This window comes from Periophthalmus magnuspinnatus, chromosome 24 (assembly GCF_009829125.3).
Source record: "Periophthalmus magnuspinnatus isolate fPerMag1 chromosome 24, fPerMag1.2.pri, whole genome shotgun sequence".
Classification (NCBI taxonomy): domain Eukaryota; kingdom Metazoa; phylum Chordata; class Actinopteri; order Gobiiformes; family Gobiidae; genus Periophthalmus; species Periophthalmus magnuspinnatus.
In genome coordinates, this window is record NC_047149.1 from 995,470 (window position 1) to 1,014,225 (window position 18,756).

An 18,756-nucleotide genomic window follows, 5' to 3' on the forward strand; every position below is an offset into this window, starting at 1 on the left:
AGTGCTTTATGTTTTGATTTATAGTAAGAAATCACAATACAGTAAATCAAAACAAATACTCACAAATAATCAGCATAAAATCAACATTAAAAGAGAAAAGTGTAGAATAAAATAAATACATTTGAGAAAAAAAACAAAACCTTTCAGACATATGCACAGCTAAACAGAACTGTTTTGATCCTGGATTGTAGAGGCTTGTCTCACATCTTCAGAAATATTGTCCAGGTTTTAGCTGCATAAAACTGAAATGCCGATTCCCCATGTTTAGTCCTGACTCTGATTACTTCTTGGTGGTACTCTTGGTGTAGTCCTGTCATAGATCTAGTTTAGATCTGGTGGTACTTCTTGGTGGTATGTCTTGGCGGTCTACTTGTTGGTGGTACTTTTTGGCGGTAGTACTTGTTGGTGGTACTTCTTGGTGATACTTCTTGGCGGTAGTACTTGTTGGTGGTAGTTCTTAGCGGTGTGCTGTGTGTTTGGTGGTACTTCTTAGCGGTAGTACTTCTTGGCAGTACTTCTTAGCGGTAGTACTTCTTGGCGGTACTTCTTAGCGGTAGTACTTCTTGGTGGTACTTCTTGGCGATACTTCTTAGCGGTAGTACTTCTTGGCGGTACTTCTTAGCGGTAGTACTTCTTGGTGGTACTTCTTAGCAGTAGTACTTCTTGGCGGTACTTCTTAGCGGTAGTACTTCTTGGTGGTACTTCTTAGCAGTAGTACTTCTTGGCGGTACTTCTTAGCGGTAGTACTTCTTGGCGGCAGCCTTGCTGTAGCCCGTCAGCACGAGCCGCTCTGACGCTTTTATTTTGAAGGCGCGCTGCTGCTTCCTCTTGTCTCTATGACGATGTCCCACTGTGAGACATAACGGGACCAAGCCGAGCAGCATCTGGAGACCAAAATCTCTGTCGTTCACATTTCCCAGCGCCTGTGTTTGGTCTCACCGCCCTCCCATCCCGCCGGACCCTCGTACCCCGGCTCTGGCCCGGCTCTGGCCCGCCTCTTCTCCCGCTACAGCCCGAACCACGATGGCGCTGCATCCGAGCAGGAGGATTTATCCCGGCGCCTTTGCCTGAGATGGGGCCAGTGTCGCTGGTGCTGAAGCGGACTTGCTTGTTAGCCAGCTAGCGGGCTTTCCTAGCTGCATGGACGTGGCTTTACGGGACTGATCGCTCATGGACATGGTTTTTATGGCACGGTTTGGCGCAGCGTTATCAGGCGTTTCCAGCAGCAGCGGTGAACATGTCCAGTACTAGCTCATTTATGAACTAGAGCCGTCCGGGTTAGCTGTGCGTGAGACTCCATATCTGTCCGTGTCTTTCTACAGTCGTGCTTGGATGATTCAGTGACATTTTCTTGGGTGAGTAACTTTAATTCGAGCGTTGAGTGTGCCAGTCCTTGGGTAGGGCAACATTCTGGGCGCAAAACGCGGATATTGCGCTTTGTGGCGACCTCAGTACACAATCAGCCCAGGCTAACATCTGCTCAGCCTTCAGGAAAATTCCAGCCTCATGTTTATCATCTGAATTCTCACAATCTACTGTTTTGTGTAAGTTTCCCTCAGCTAACGTCTGCTCCCGTTTTGCTAGCTCAGCGCACGGCTAAACTAGCAGCAGCCTGGTCCTTTTATGGTGGTGTCCTAGCGTGCTTCAGTGTCATCGCGCTATCGCCAGCCTAAACCACTCGGGCATCCACGTTAGAGCGCGGATCACGGGCTAAAACTTCATCAGGTAGCCGAATAGAGTGACTGCTTGTCGTGGGAGCTCACAGACCGTAGCCTCGCCCACCACGGAGCCAAAACAACAGTGTGGTTTGGATGGCACAGCTGCTGGACAAGTTGCAGCAAGCTTGGTATTTTCAGAGGAAGTAACAGCAAGGGCCCTCGTGTATTTGATGGTTTAAAGTTTACATTGTGGCCCGGGAGTGCGTAAAGAAGTGTGCCGTGGGGGGCCAAATAGGGGGCCAAAGGAGGATGAGAGATTCGGGTGAGCAGGAGGTTAGTTTTAGTAGTTGCAGCTGTTTTTGTCACTTTTCCACTTTTGTCCAGGACATATCCCCTATTTGGTTTGGTTTATTTTTATTTTTTTTCAAATTACCTATTTTCCGGATTATAAATCGCACTTTTTTCATAATTTGGTCGGGGTGTGATTTATAAGTGAAATATGTTATTTTCTTCATTATTATCCATTTTTTGGCTGGTGCGACTTATACTCTGGGAAATATCTGTATTATACAGAGGTGATATTAGGGCAGCACAATGTGAGGAAAAAGATGTGATTTGATAAGTATATATTTTATTTTGCAATAGAGGTTATGCAGATGACATCACAACGGACTTTAGTGAGTGGCAATATGGTGAGCAATGACTTTTTCTTTTGTAAACATGCAAAATGCATGTTAAATGCTGAATGATCTGCTAAAGCTTAATAACAACTATAAACACCTACAACTCTAAATATTTAGTTTGTAGCTGACATTTAAAAGTAGAAAATTAAGTCAACAGTAGCTAAACAACGGGGACACTGCAGGCTATGCTCACATTTATTCTTAAAGTGTCTTAACAGACAAAAATCACAGAATAAAAAGCAAAGAAACAGTGCCACTCAGTCGAAATGTTGATAGGAGCATTTTTCAAGTAAAATGATGTCAGTGCCTAAGCTCTATATTGTAACATACTTTTTGGCACAATAAGTTCAGTTAAAGCCTTTTTTGCCAAAAAGACTAAAATAAAAACTTTTTTTGTGTTTATTAAACTGAAAAATGTATACAAAGCATACATTTTCACAAATCTGACTCTGACACCTCGTTGTTTCCATGGAACTGCTGTTTCTTTGGCTATCATATTACATAGTGTGACATAAAGCTCATCTATTTCCTTTGTGAATGTGAAAGTAACTTTCTATTTCCGTAGAATCATGCAGGTGGCATGACACCTCCAGAAAGTTACATGTTATGCCTTTACCCAATAGCACAACAGGTTTAGTTAAAGCAAACCTGCAAAATCAACTTTTCAGAGCTTTTAACAATTTTATAGTTGTTTCTCCTCATCATTTACTTACCCCAAATTGTATTTGGAGTGATTCATGTTTGTTTGAGCAATCTTGAATCGTTTATTTTCAAGAAGACATTTTGCTGATCAACCCCCGTTTTCACCAACACCGACATACACCAACTGTGATGTACTTACTTCATTCTCCAATTTAATTTTCTTAATTGGTCATACAGTTGAAGCAAGAAGTTTACATACACTATATAAAAAGACACATGCTCTTTTTTTCTTACTATCTGACATTAAATCACTTTTTCCTGTTTTAGATTAATTAGGATCACCAAAATAATTTTTATTTGCTAAATTCCAGAAGATTGAAAGTTTTTTTTTTGGACAATTTTTCATAACTTTTTTCAAAGTCAGAAGATTACATGCATTTCATTAGTATTTGGTACTCTTACCTTTAAACTGTAATGACTTGGGTCAAACATTTTGGATATCCTTCCAGAAGCTTCTCACAACAGTTTGCAGGAATTTTGACCCATTCCTTCTGACAGAACTGTTGTAACTGCGCGAAGTTTGTGGACCGTCTTAAGGTGCGTTCACACCGGGGCGTCAGAGGCGTCCAGTTTACATTTAAAGTCTATGGTGGACTCGCGTCTTGAGCGTCCTGTGTTTTTGCGGTCTTCAAGCAGCAGCGTGAATCTGGCGTTGACACGGCGCATCTTGAGTGTCCAGGTGTTGAAAAAGTTGAAAAAGCTGAACTTTTTGGCATTCGACGCACAGCGTCAACCAATCAGAGACCACGCTCCAGTGACAAAGCGACATTATTCGGAAGACCGGGGAGCCACATACAGACAATGTGGGACAGACTTGTGATTACCGTTTGCCAGCGCCCTACTTTATAATGTGACATTGTAGGATTATAAAGACCGGGACAAAAAGGACCTTGCCTGGAGGACGATCAGTGAGGAGCTCGGTGTGTCTGGTAAGTTATCACAACTTTGGAACGGTAAAATATTTGCCCGCCGTTAGGCTAGCCAGTACTAGCGTAATGAAGTTGCCGTCATCTGGACACATGTACAAAGTGTCGAAGACGCGCGTTGGAGGTGTCTGCCCTCAAATGCAAAGGCGTCCAACTAGAGGCATCCAGCAAGTGTTCTTGACGCCCCGGTGTGAATGCACGATTACTCCCACATGCCTTTTCAGGTCTGCCAATAGGATTGAGATCAGGGCTTTGTGATGGCTACTCCAAAACATTGACTTTGTTATCCTTAAGCCACTTTGTAACCAGTTTGGCAGTATGCTTCAGGTCATTGTCCATTTGGAATTAATGAATGATGAATATTATTATAGAATTTGTCTTTTTTTTTTTTTTTTTCCAAGTACAATTCTGGAAAATGAAGAACATTGTGCTGCAATACATGTATTTTCTTGTGATATTGATTATTGCGACATATTGAGTGAAAAGGTTTTTTGTTTTTTTTGTACTGAACATGCCTGCCCACACAAACACAATATCCATATGATAAGTAAAGTATAGCCCCCAAATCTTACTGAAGACATGAGCATGTTATTGAGTTTTCTAAATAGTTTATTCATTTTATAAATTGGAGAGCATTCATAGAGCTCTGGATTGAATGCCAAAAACTTATCTGCAACGTTTGGCAAATGTCTAGTGAGATTAGTGGTAGCCAAAACTAAACACCCAATAAGCTACTGGAAAAGATACCACACTAGTCAGAATACTTTTGAATGAATGCTAATTTAAGTAGCATGATTTAAATATGACAGTTTTACAAGTTTTTCTATTTATGAATTAATTGCTGGGGTGGTGCCTGTGGTAAATATTTGTCATAGTTTCACACCAGTTACAAAAATACAGGAAATAGCTGTGAGCTCTAAACAGAATACCTTTATGTCATCAACAAAGAAAGTTCTGTCCAAAATGCAGAGACAGAACACTTTTTTCAGAGAGTTTAAGCCTTAATTTAACAAAATAAAGGTGTTAGCATATATTTTTCATTGGTGTAATCATAACTCTTATTGACTGTTATGGCCCTTTTTAACTTAATAGTTACTATGTAACTAGGGTTGTCAAAAGTACGGAAAATCAGATGCTAATCAATACTAAAACTAATATCAAAGCTAGATACTCATCTGAGAAAGTATCTATATTAAAAAGTCCCATTCACAGGACAGGGATGAACCTTTCCTGAATAGATTTAGAATGATCTTGAGCTGTATCTTTCACTGTGTCTATTTCAAGTATAAGACACCCAGACTAGTATACGCCCATGGACCACTATGAACCTACTGGACACTGAGGGGTCACGCACATATAAGGCCACAGGATAATATAAAAGAAAGTAATATGATTTTATGTTAAAAATCACATTCTATTGTCTAAAAAAATGAGTGTTTTTATTGTCATCATAGTATCGGAATCAGTATTGAGTATCAAATCTTTCTCTTAGTATTGAAAACGAGTTCATTACATACTGTCACGATACTAAAATTTAATTTATGGAATTACACTTGAATATATCATTTGCGATCCAGGTCAAACCAGGAAGTGAAAAAACTAGGCTAGATTTTTAGTTGTCTAACCTCAATCCTGAACCAGTTGTGGGTTAAAAGGGTCAGGAGTGTCATGCATTGCCCTGGGCTGTGACTCAAGTTCTCTTTTCTGTATAAATGTATTATGAAATTTTGATGACTCAATATGTGATTTGGACTTGTATATTGAGAGGCAAACTACAGACACGCTGCTTTCCAGGTGGCCTCCTGAACATCACGTGTCACTCAGCTACAGTAAAACACGTCAATAATTAACCGGCTGTGTCAAAGGTTTGGCACTCAGCTCAACACAGATTTAGCTTATCTGTGAATGAGATGGTACCACCTAAACTGAAGTAGAATATGTTGGAGGGGGTGTTCTACTTCTATCTCTATGGTGGAATGTTCATCAGTTAAGTTTTTAGACACAAGATGATGTAAACAACACATTTTCAGGAGCCTGTGATCAATACAAGCATTCATGGTCCTGCTTAGGTGAGGTGAGCCTGACTAACTGAAAAACTGTTGGCTAATGCTAGCTAGGTTGCGACAGTAACATTATTTGTGAGAGACACAATGGCACAAATCAGCTCATCTGTTGTAGTTCCAACTTAATCTGCTCTTTTTGGTCAGACTGTGTTAAAACAAAACTCAGTCAAGTCTAACTTGAGTAAGAGAGCTTCAGCTTGCTGGGTTTCAGAAGAATCACAACATTCTATAAGCCAATAATGTTAAATACAGTTAGGAAGGGTAGCTAAAATGAATATTATTAAAATGCAGATTTATGTTGTAATACAGTGAGTTTAGTTATTAATAGAAATGATCAGGTTCAACATTTGTGTGTTTACCTTTAGGATATTTCACAGCTAATTACAATGTCATCAATAGGAAAATCTGTCTCTTGCCCCCATCTGGGAGTGTGACATCATTACATTCTAGAGAGTGAAAATCACAGAGTAGTACCTAGAGTTAGCGTCACACCCCCAGAGACATGAGGACATCAGCTGCAGCTTGAACTCTAAAAGACATATTATAAAACTCAGATAGTGGCAGAAGAAGTTTGTCCTAAAATTTTAACTCACAAAAGTCTGAGTTGTAGCTACACAACAAAATGTAAAGTGCACTTAATTTTTAGTTGAGGGCCCACCACTTACTTGACTCCTGGAGATGTTATTTGTTTTGCCTGGAGTGTTCCACTGTATAGCATTAATCTTATCATTTGCATTTATTCAGTTGTAGGTAATATTGCTCAAAAACGTAATGTATAACTACCTACTGAATAGTGCATGAGGTTGAATCTGTGGCGTTCATAAATAAAGTAAAATACAGTTCAGTTGCTATGTGTTTTTAGAGTTCATATAGTCCAGATAATCAAAATTAACTCTAATTATATTTATAGTCTACTAGTCATAATTAGTTGATTAATCGCTGCAGCCCTAACATGACATTGTGAGGTACTTGACAGTGGGGAGTTGCCTTATTGTGGAACGTTTCAGCAAAAGCAAGTACCAATAAATGTACGCAGTGCATAGGGTGGCCCATATTGACAAAAATGAATGTCTCAACCTTTTTAGAGAATCCCAACATTTTGTCAATCCAACTGAAATGTGACTTCTTTTTTAACTGTTTAAGCTGAGGTTTAGGGCTAGCAGAATTGTATTGTCATTAACAGAAAAACTAACTACACTCTTCAAATTGTGAAAGTAAGTTATTAATATGGAAAGTATTTGTGCCTCTGTAGTCTGAAGCAAATCTAACGGAAACACTGGGTCAGACAGATGTGAAAGGACTGTTCATAATGTTTTCTTTTATAACCAATATGCTCGATATATCAAATTTTGTATTGTCAAAAGCACATTCACAATTACGGCTTGGCGATATGGGAAATAAATTAATCAAGAGTTCAGAAACATAAACAATATACCCCATTAATCTCTTCCATTTAACACAAAAAGTAATCACATTTTTGCCAATAAAAGTCTGAACTCTGCTCCAAACCACATGATTTTACAAACAGTGGATTGGATGTGGACCTTTTTTAGTTTTTTCTTACCGAGAATGAAGGTCTAAGGATAGGGGATGTTGTGGGACAGTTATCCATTTGCTTGTTTTCTGTGAATGTTAGTTAATCTGTCTGAAAATCCAACAGTAACAGACACTAGTCCCTAAGAGGCAATTGCTGTTGTGATTTTGGGCTTTACAAAAATAAATTAAATTGACCTCTCGATTCAAAAACCCAAACATATGACCATTAGAATTCACAATCTTGTTTTTTTCATTAATTGCCCAGCAGTATTTACAATACTATTAATATTTTGATAACCGGGGATTTTTTTGACAAAATCTCCAACAAAAATGACCATGTGAGCTTTCATTTTGAGTATTTCCTCCAAATACTGACTCAACAATATTGACTCTCCCATCACCCAAAAGCCAACATATGACAAGGGCGTCAGCAGCTTCTTACTGCTTGTTGTTTGTTCACTGACCTGAAGGTTGGCGGTTCATTTCCCGTTCTCATCATAAACAACGTTGGTGGCACAATTGGCTCCACTAACCCACATGTTGGTGGAGCGATTCTAGCTCACACAGATGAATGCTGTTTTTGTGTCCTTGGGCAAGACATTTAACCCATGTTGCTCCCAGTGTCTGTGTACAGTTGTCCCTCGCTATATTGCGGTTCACCTTTCATGGCCTCGCTGTTTTACGGATTTTTTTTGTGCAATTTTGCATGCTTTTCTTACAGTGTATGAATGTGCATTGTGCTCTGCGTCCTGTAGGGATTGTAGACCATTGTCAATCAATCTCCGTGCCATGTCTGCTGTACAGTACAGAATGCATTCAGCCAAATTTATGTTCGATCGTTGTGTGACTCTGAAGTGCTGTATGTTTGCAGGTTTTCTCCCCGACAAAACCCACAATGTCGATGAAACGTTCTGCACTGACAAATTTCAGAAAAAATATATCATAATAGTAAAAATAAAGCTGACTACTTCGCGGATTTCGCCTATTGTGGGGTATTTTTAGAAAGTAACCCCCGCAATAAACAAGAGACCACTGTACAGTGGTGTATAAGTGTGTGTGTGAATGGGTGACTGGTTCATATCAATGTGTCCATAGACTGTAGATATAGATGGACATAGCCAACTCGCTAGCTGATGCATTCCAAAAAGGAAATAAGCACGGGCGCCTCCAAGTATGGTCCCTGGGTGTAGATTAGCTGGTTGCAACTGAACATGATAGATGACACAGTCCCTTGGTCCATGTCTATTATATAGTTTGAGTATTTCACAGTACAACATGACTACTCCATGTCCATAGCTGACAGCACGGTAGTAAACCCATAGAACCATGCCCCCCTCACCTCTCTCCCTCTCTCCCTGCCCACAGCGAGTGTTTCCAGGATGGCTCAGCTCGGGGACGGGGCTAGCGGACTGGCCTGGATCGTGCTCAGAGCTCTGCTGCGCTTCGTCTTCATGTTCTTCAATAACTGCGTAGCCATCCCCTCCTACTGCCTGTATCTGCTTGCCCTGCAGCCACTCCGGGTCTGGGACAGCGCCACCTTCTGGTACCTGGAGGGGGTCATGTTCAAGTGGTTGCTGGCCATGGTGTCCTCCTGGGGCTGGATCGCGGGATACACAGGTAGGATGGGAGCTCCGCTAATCTACTTATGGCTCTGTTCTGTCATAGCTCTTGCATTTGGCTGGGTATTTATTTTGAGCCCACTTCACTTTTGATTTAGAAATGCCTTGGTCCTTTTCTACTCCGGATCTAGGTTTAAATTAATTAGCTCTCACCCTAAAGTGTCATGTTGATACTTGATACAATGGCATCATGTGGGGGATTGTGCATGTATGTCTATGGCGAAATGTTCAGCAGATACGATGGTGACACTATGCACACATTAGCAAACACAGCCTGATAAGTTTTTTAGATTGTCTGAAAACTTAAGAAGAAAATGCAAAATGGATTTTCATCACATTTTCAAGAACCTATGATCAATACGAGCATTCATGGTCCTGTTTAGGTAAGAGTGACTAAAGAAAAACAGTTGGCTAATACTAGCTAGCTTGTGACTGTAATTTTATGTGAGGGACTTTGACAGGTTTGACAGCACATATCAGCACATCAGCTCATCTGTTGTAGTTCCAGCTAAGACAGTTCTTTCTGGTCAGATTGTGTTAAAACAAAGCTCAGATTAAAGTCTAGAGAGTTTTAGACAGAGCAGTTCTTCTAGTTAGTATCAGCATGTTGATGATATCAGCTGTAAAGTATCAATAGTGACTCACATGGCAATAAATGATAAGATGCTTTTTGATTTGAAGAAGTAGCTATCGCCCTGGTTGTCCCCCTTGGTTGACCCCTGGTTGCCCCCCTGGTTGTCCCCATGGTTGTCCCTCCTTCTTAATCTTAAAGAGGTTCTTAGTTTTTTATTCAGAAGCTGTAACCATGGACATGTTTCATACCTGACGAAAGATTAGAGAATATTTGAAAGGGCCTCGGTTCAAATATGACCCTCTAGGAAAAAATAATTGCCAATACCAGTAAGTTTATTTAAAAAATCATAAAAATCATTACAAATTACATTTTAATAGATAAGAGTGCAGATTAAGTCCTTTTGGTGAACAAGTAACTCACCAAGTTTATTATGTCTACCATGTTATAACATGTTCCCTCCTCAAAAAACATGCCTGAAGAGGTTTTAGATGAGGTTTTCAAACCCCCTTTTCAGGAAGATCTAAAATTTGTTCATTTGACTACGAGCTTAAATCACGCATGCTCTCTTGACAATCCTCCCTAAACATGCAAAAGCATGATGCATTGTGCAGTAGTTTCATTAGCAGAATGCACGCTGATTCTAATGTGATAGCACTGTGAATGGGGTGTGACTTTTGACAGAGCCTCAAAACTGAAAGTCCATCCATACATTTTCTCCCGCTTATCCAGAACCGGGTCGCGGGGGGCAGCAGTCTAAACAGTGACTCCCAGACTTTCCTCACCCTAGACGGGTCCTCCAGCTCCTCCGGTGGGGACCCCAAGGTGTTCCCAAGCCAGCCGAGAGAGCCGAGAGACATAGTCCCTCCAGCGTGTCATCTCCCCCAGGGATATGCCTGGAACACCTCCCCAGGGAGGCGTCCAGGGGGCATCCGTAACAGATGCCCAAGCCACCTCAGCTGGCTTCTATCTACATGGAGAAGCAGTGGCTCTACTCCGAGCTCCTCCTGTGTGACCGAGCTCCTCACCCTATCTCTAAGGGAGCACCCAGCCACCCTGCGGAGGAAACCCACTTTGGCCTCTTATATCCATGATCTTGTCCTTTTGGTCATTACACAAAGCTCATGACCATAGGTGAGGGTAGGAACATAGTAAATCGAGAGCTTTGCCTTTCGACTCAGCTCTGAAATGTAAGTGAAACTTGTCAAACATGTTGATGTTGTTTGTTTTAATGCCTCAGTAAAATACCCCTTCTTTAAGGCTGTCCAGTGTTAATGTTTATATTTGTGGTATATGCACAATAGACCAATAGTTTAATGGTAGGTAAACAATTTTACATTTTTATGATATTAATCTTAAAATCCCAGTGTATCATAGATCACATAGATGGCTACCGTATTCTAAGACTGTTGATATCCATGTATGTGGTGAGGGCGCAATGACTTGGGTGTCTGTGTACAGTAATGAGCGGTGCTGTGTAGTAGTATGGTGTCGGGTTACACTGTGACTAAACGCTTACAAATGACCACATGTAGAGCTACAAGGCCAGCCCTTTAATTATGTAGAGCCGGGAGCCTATAGAGCACCTCTGCCCAAACCAGGGACTCATCTGCTACTGAATAGGGATGGGACGATATAAAATTTTAGACTCACGATTATTGTGGCCAAAATAATCGCGATTAACGATATTATCGTGATAATTATTAACCTGTTAAGGTTCCGACTGCCCAGGCCTACTTTACAACTTTACAGTAATGTACATACACTTCTGCATCACCCACACAAACAATCTACACATCAAATGAAAGCTACCGCGCTTGTCTTTCAAACCATTTTCACCTGCAATCACCACAGTGCTGACTTCTGACAGGGCCAACTTTGTTCAGTGCTAAACACACGTGTTAGCTTGTGATTGACACCAGTGTTGGCCAATAAGGTGGGGGTTGTGGGTTACTGAGGCCGCAGACAGCGAATCAGTGCTACAGATGATTGAAAGTTTATGCCCCACTCTTCCCCTTGTAGAATCAACCAATTACATTACACACATTTAGTGACGTTTTCCCCTGACAGCCAATGAGCAGAGGAACATGACGACGTATCACATGCCATGGTTTTCCGTAAGCAGACGTACCCGGAAGAAAATGTGTACTCCTCAATTCCATGTTGTCAAAATGGACTAGTCCTTGTCGCGCCAGAAGTGACGCAAGTGCCCGTCGACAAACACTTAGAACAATGCCGTTTAGGCACTTTGGCGAATTAGGAAACGGCCGAAGCCGAGTGGATGCAGAAATGTGTGCATAATGGTGCATTTTACGCACAGTTTTTTTGTGTTTTAAACATGACGAAACGGACAAAACAAATGGAGTGCGTGATCGAAGACACTGTGGATGTTTGTACAAGTTAAACTAGAGGCATCTCGGACCTGGAGGGGTTCATGGCAAAGAGTAAAGTGGACTCAGGAATAAAGGACCTTAATTTTTGATGGATTGGATGCTGTTCTCGATCGGTAAGTGTGGTTTATTCTGCTATTGACTTAATTGTAGGTAAAATATACCGTGTATAATCATTAGCATTGCTTCTGTGCACATAGTGCGCATTCGGACCATGCGCTCTGGCACATTTGTATTCAGCTGTATGAGTTGGACTTAATTTGTCTATTGCTTAAAAGGTGTTGTTTTATTCTGCAGTTTGCATTATTGTAGGTAAAAATCTAAGATGTGCACACATTAGCGTCTCATTTGTGCGCACGGCTGAGGCGCGCACTGGTACGTTCCTGTGGAGAGTTACGGATCAGACTTTGTTTATTGTTATCTGGCAGAATATAGTTCAGGCAGAGATAAGCACAGAAGCTACAAGTGTCATTGCTATGACAGAGTAGGCAAACACCAGAACTAACATCTAAACGTTGTATTGGAACTGGAAACATGAGGCAGTGTGGTGCCGTAAAGGCAATTATAATCGTGCGCGATGATAACAATTATTAAAAAAGGCCACGAACGATTAATTGTGGACCTTTTTTATCGCGATTAACAATATTATCGTATATTGTCCCATCCCTACTACCGAGACACCTGAAGAGTCCTGTCATTCATCAGATCCAAAGGGTAGTGCAAAGCTAGTGCTGTCATGACATTTAAATTACAAACTCCATTTTGCTACTACGATTAAGTCTTGATAATAATAGATTTTTGTAAACAAAAAAGTCAGGCAGGCAGCACAGTTCATAAACACCATTGTCCAATTGGTCAGGTCTACTGACCCACATGTTGGCGGTGCGATACCAGCTCCCACAGATGAATGTTATTGTTGTCTTTGGGTGAGACACTTCATCCCCCTCGCCCCCTGTATCTTCATACATTGGGGTGTGTGAGTTGGGTGAGTGGTTCCTTGTTTTAAAGCGCTTTGAGTGCCTTGAAGGTGGAGAAGGACTACATAAACATGTGACCATTTACCATGTGACCAATTTTTCCTGAGATATGAAAGACATTTTATGCTTGTGACTCCTTTGTAGTTCTTATCTGTGATACCATGGTGGATCATTATTTTATATTTTGGCCATTTTTAAATCACATTATTAATCTAAAATTACTTAATAAAAGGAACATGTTTGCTAACATCAGTTGAAACCTGCTGTGATGATTTCCACCTGCTGCTTTAAGGTACATCATCACAATGTGTCACTGCTGGACCATGCTGACGGTGCCACCTATGCATAGCATTTCCATTTATCAATCAGTGGATGTTTTATTTCATTTTACTTTTCATTGAAGTGCCAAAATGGCTATTGTGACACTACTTAATCATAAGCGGTTTGGGAAAAAAAGGAGTAAAGATCAGTAGGAGTGTATGGGGGGTGGGGTATTTTCTGAGCAATGACTTCTTAAGTACAGGAGAATGACATTACTCAACCATGTATGAATCTGAGAAAAAAAATCTATTATAAAATAGTTTGCCCTCAAAAGGTATGCTTTCAGTGATGGACATTTATTTGTTGAGCCCTAATGCTTTGCAAAACAAAGCTAGCACATGTTAGCAACATCTGTTTCCTGTTTATCACATCTAAATTGAAAAGAAACATGGTTTAGAGGCTCAGAGAATTGAAATAAATGCAGAAAAAGCTGACTATAAACCGGGTGTAGCTCTTTGTGAACTGCAAGATTGGCCTTATGATTAAAATGAATAATTCCAATACCATATAAATTTTATAGATTAAGAAAATGAGTTATGTTTGGGTGATGTCAGTTGCTCACCTATTGGAGCCCTACCCCTGGACCGGGAGCAGATGACACAATTTGGCTGGAGGTGGCCCTACCAAACAGACCCAAGATCAGCATACCATACCGAAGGAAAAGAGGCTTTTTGTCTCAGTAGACTCCAGTCCTCAACCTGTCTTACTGCTGTACGCTACAACGAGGACACATCTGAGCTAGGGCAATGTGTAATTAACATTTGACATGCCAACATGTCATCCTTTAAGCCACATGTGTCAAACTCAAGGCCCGGGGGCCAAATGTGGCCCTCCACATCATTTTATGTGGCCCTCAACAAGGTAAATTAAAAGGTATGATGGTCTTAAAATGTCATTTTATCAGGAGACAAGTAGTTACACAGACATATCTTTTACACATTTGCAAATACATATGTAATATTTGTAACTTGAAGAAGTAGAAGTTGTTCTGATGTTGTATATATTTATATTATATTATATATTATATTATTATAATAGCTATATTTCAACTTTTTTATATTATAGTTATTCAGTGTTTTTGTGTTGCACTTTATCACCAAAGCAATGGCAATAAAAGTCTTCTGATTCTGAAGTAATGAATACAGAAACAGTTAAGTAACACTTTAAAAAAGTATTTAAATTTATTTTACATTTGGCCCTTTGACGGCAGCCATTTTGCTGATGTGGCCCTCGGTGAAAATGTGTTTGACACCCTTGCTTTAAGCCCTCCACTATAAACAAGTTACCATATTTCCTCTTGTGCTAAACACCTTATGCAGATGCAGCAGAAGTCTTTTCTGACTAATCTGCTGATCTGGGGAACATTGAATTTTCTGCCACATAAGTGAATATCATTCACTGTCTACTGGTGGACAATTCACATAGCCACTCAGTTCAGACAACAATCCATCTGTAATTGCATGTGTCTTTTCACTAACTGCTCCCCTCAAAAAGCTTCCAAGGCTCTTCTTTGGCTTTTTAGCAGCTCCTTGACTGCTCTTCTCCTGATGGAGATGGAACTTCTCCTGAAACACCTTGCTGTGTTTCAGTGCTGCCCCAGTTCACTAGTGGCTTGGATTTTGATGACTTGACTATTCCGTGCAAAAGTGTGAATCGAGGAAAGGCTTGTAAACATGGCTATGTTTACAGTCACCCTCTGTAAGTGTGTCTTTGTAGCTTTTGTTCATGTAGACAAGTGTTGCTGTTTTGATGTCAATGTCAGTCTCTTATTTTTAACAGATTATTGTTGAAAATCTGAAGTACAGGCTTAACTTCTGAAATAGTCACATATTCTTCAGCAGAAAATGCATCTGTGAAGTGGGCTCAGTGCAGTGCTGACTGGTCCAGCACCTCTGTGTCTTGTCATGTCAACACGAGATGCCTTGTGGTTTTAACAGCAGCTAAAACCTGTGCTATAGCCTTTTCTAGTGCAAGGAGCTGCTGGATCATTCTCTGCTTGAACCCCAACAAGTGCAACATTATATAAGTTTTAAGTTTGTGTTCTGGTGGGCCCAGTTCTTTTTGGGCATCTTAGAGAGCTCACTGGCGCTTCAACTGTGGCCAAAAGCAGCAACAATCTTCTTGCCCACTCAAACTGCTCACTCAATCCTTGGGTCTTTCACACTTTCCAAATGACAAACAAAAAAAGTTTATTAATTATAGTGAACATACAGTTTGAAATGCATGACACTTAAGTGTATATATTTAATATTTTGTACTTGTATGCGTTAAAATATGCATATAAATTTGAATAATGCAGATTGAAACACGGTATTATCTGGTAATGGGCAACAATGGTTATTTACTTTTCCAGATCAAGTATTACCTCATTGCATTGATCTGCTCAAAAGTTAGCATACTTATTATTAGTATTAGTATTATTAGTATTATGTAAAACAATAAGCCGCAATATAAAACTAACCAAGGCAAGAACTAAACCGGGACTTAAATCAGAGCTGATCCTATCCAGAATCAGACTGTAAGTTAAAATAAACACCAAATATCAATAATTCAAAAAACATGCGGCTATCATTATTTTAAAATGGTGCAAGAAATATCACAGCTAACATTATAATAACTTACCTATAGTGATGTGCAGGTGATGTCTGAAGCATGAAAGCGTGGTCCACTTGTTAAGCGCAATGGCCTTCAACATCTGATTACCTGCTTGCATGTTTTGCAAAATATAGTACTGTGGCATGTATCTGCCAGGCAAAAACCAAACTAGTTCCAGACCATGGAGGTTGCACCCTTTTGGGAAGCTCTAGTTCATCTGTGTCAGTGGATGTGGTGCTTTCTCCCTCCTTCTCTGTCGTGCCATGCTTCTCAGTCCATGTGCTTTAGACTGGATGAAAACAATGTCACTTTGCAGGCACGTTTTACCCAAATTCTATAATTTATTTAATTTTCTATTGTATTGTGTGTCATTACACTGGCATTATCATCAAAGGTCCCTATTCACAATGCAATATTTATATGGCAATGTAGTAATCAGTATATTTTTTATATTTTCAGATGCATTTTAACAACAATATTTCCAAAATGCATAAGGATACATTTTAAAACGTTTCACTGCAGGCTACTTGTTTTGCCCTGATCTGTTTTTCCTCAAAGGAGTGATATCATGCAAATATTTTCAGATAAGAGCTTGTTTTTGTAAAACATTTTAAAATACACAGCTGTACACTGTCATACCATGGTATTTTTAGTCCATTATCATCCAGTGGAAATTCCCACCCTAGTTTGTTTATTTAAGCTAAATGCATGGTAACGTCATTAGGGCCGGTCCTGTCATTTCAACACTGATATATTGTGTATATGTGGATGATATGGAAATCCAAATGACAGGACAAGAGCTTATTTGCGTTTGTATCTATGTGTCCCCCATGCGTGTCCTGTAACACATGTGTCCTGCTTCTGTCAGGCTTGTCATTCTAGTCTTTTAAATGTTAATTATAACCTACTCTACATGATCCTGGTGTTTTTATTTCGCTATTTTGTCTGTAAATCAAGATATGAATTTTAACAGACCAATCAGGTGCCTTTTTATCCCAAGGTTGGTGCCTGCTGTCATTGGCAACAAGTTTGAGTCAAAATTATTGTGTGTAAGCGCCAGGATCACTGTTTTGAGTACTTTTAACAACCTCACTCCTAATTGGTTGCATACTCACATTTCCAAATATGGAACTTGGCTCCAGATTAGCTGCTATAACTACTAACATCGATTGACAGTCCACTTAGTCTATGGTCCTCCTCCCAGTGTACTCTTCTGTTTACACTTGCTGCTGTTGTTTCAGGTTGTTATATTTTGGCATCAAAGTTCCAGCCAAGTATAGTTACATTAGTTAATGTTCCGGAAAGGGGCAACAGTGGCACAGCTGTTACCTTCAGCCCTGAGAGTTGCCGATTCAATCCTTCCTCGGGACACATACTGCAGTTGTGTTCCTGAGTATATTTAGTAATGGCATGGCTGTGCAATAAACCATCTATAAACCATCTGATCTATGCTTACTGTGAATTTAGACAGTGTGAACAGAGACACAAAACCTGGTCTCTTCTCTACTTCGCCTGACAGTGCTGATTTAGGAGTGTGTATCACAAGTACGACTCATATCTGCTCTCCAAAGTTATTTCTCACTTACCCTATGCATTCTGAGCATCCAAATGATTTACCACAATAAGTTTATAAGCACTTTTCACAACTTTCAGAGATCAGAATGGAGTTTTGGCACAGCCAAATGCTAACGCACCTGATTCTCAGATGATAAAACACTTCATAATTAGGTGCAGACAGCTCCGTTCTGGCCTCTGAAAGTTGTGAAAAGAACTTAAACTCATCAAGGTGAATAATTAGGAAGCTCAGAATGCATAAGTTCTATGTTGTACAGTAATAACTTGGGACCACTGCAAACCGTTTAAAATTAACTAGCTCTGTTTTTCATGTTTTCTTGGCTGTAAAAATCAGGTACAGATCCCTGTAGATACATAGATTCCATCGACCATATTAATATTTAAATTCATGCTTAGAACTTATGTTTATTAATTATATTTTTTTGTATGTAAAATTGTGAACACAATTCTGTTCACAATTTTACATACAAAACTAACCATATAGAAAACTATACCATATATAATTTGTTTAAAAAGGTAAACAAGCTATAAACACAATATCTTTTTAAGACAAATAAAATGACCATTGTTGAGTGCTCCTGGTTCATATATTGGATTTATAAGTCCAATCATTTGCTTGCTGAAGTATTCATTCTCATTGGTTTAGTCAGGTGTTCTGCTGTAGCTCCTATCCCACTGGCCCTCTGCGGGCCATGTAAATATTGAGTGGCTGGTTTGCATAGCGCGTGTGTGTGAAGTGTTGAAACATATTTTTAGAAAGTTGACAGAGGGGTAATATGCTGCTCTACAAGCGTGACTCTGCAGTTCATTTTAGGGATGCACAAGCAGTTGTCTTTAGATGACTTTTACCTGTATGTTTGGATATTTTGTTGTTTGATTTAATCGTTTTTTTTAATGATTTTCTAGTTTTGACTTTATTTACTTACAGGAAGTAGAGACGTCTACAACATATTAATGGCATCACACTAGGGAGAGTCAGAATTCTGTTCAAAACCACCAAAATTTTCAAACTCGGTGGTGATATATGATATTGAACCAGTATAATTTCTGACCCTTTTAACATTAACCTAGTAAAAAGATGTTGGCATAGATGTTATGTCCAGTGGTTTTCTTTAGAGATCACCCGATATCTGATTGATT

The 18,756-nt window shown here is 39.8% G+C and overlaps 1 protein-coding gene across 1 annotated transcript in view; it reads left to right on the forward strand.

The window, feature by feature from the left end:
* Window positions 1–833: 833 nt before the first annotated feature.
* The window catches only part of lpgat1 (lysophosphatidylglycerol acyltransferase 1), a 62,203-nt gene continuing 44,280 nt past the window's right edge, over window positions 834–18,756 (forward strand). The window contains exons 1-2 of the mRNA XM_033990544.2: window positions 834–1,355; window positions 8,934–9,185. Coding sequence (XP_033846435.1) covers window positions 8,948–9,185 — 238 coding nt within the window. The 5' untranslated portion in view covers window positions 834–1,355; window positions 8,934–8,947. The remainder of the gene's footprint in view (window positions 1,356–8,933; window positions 9,186–18,756) is intronic.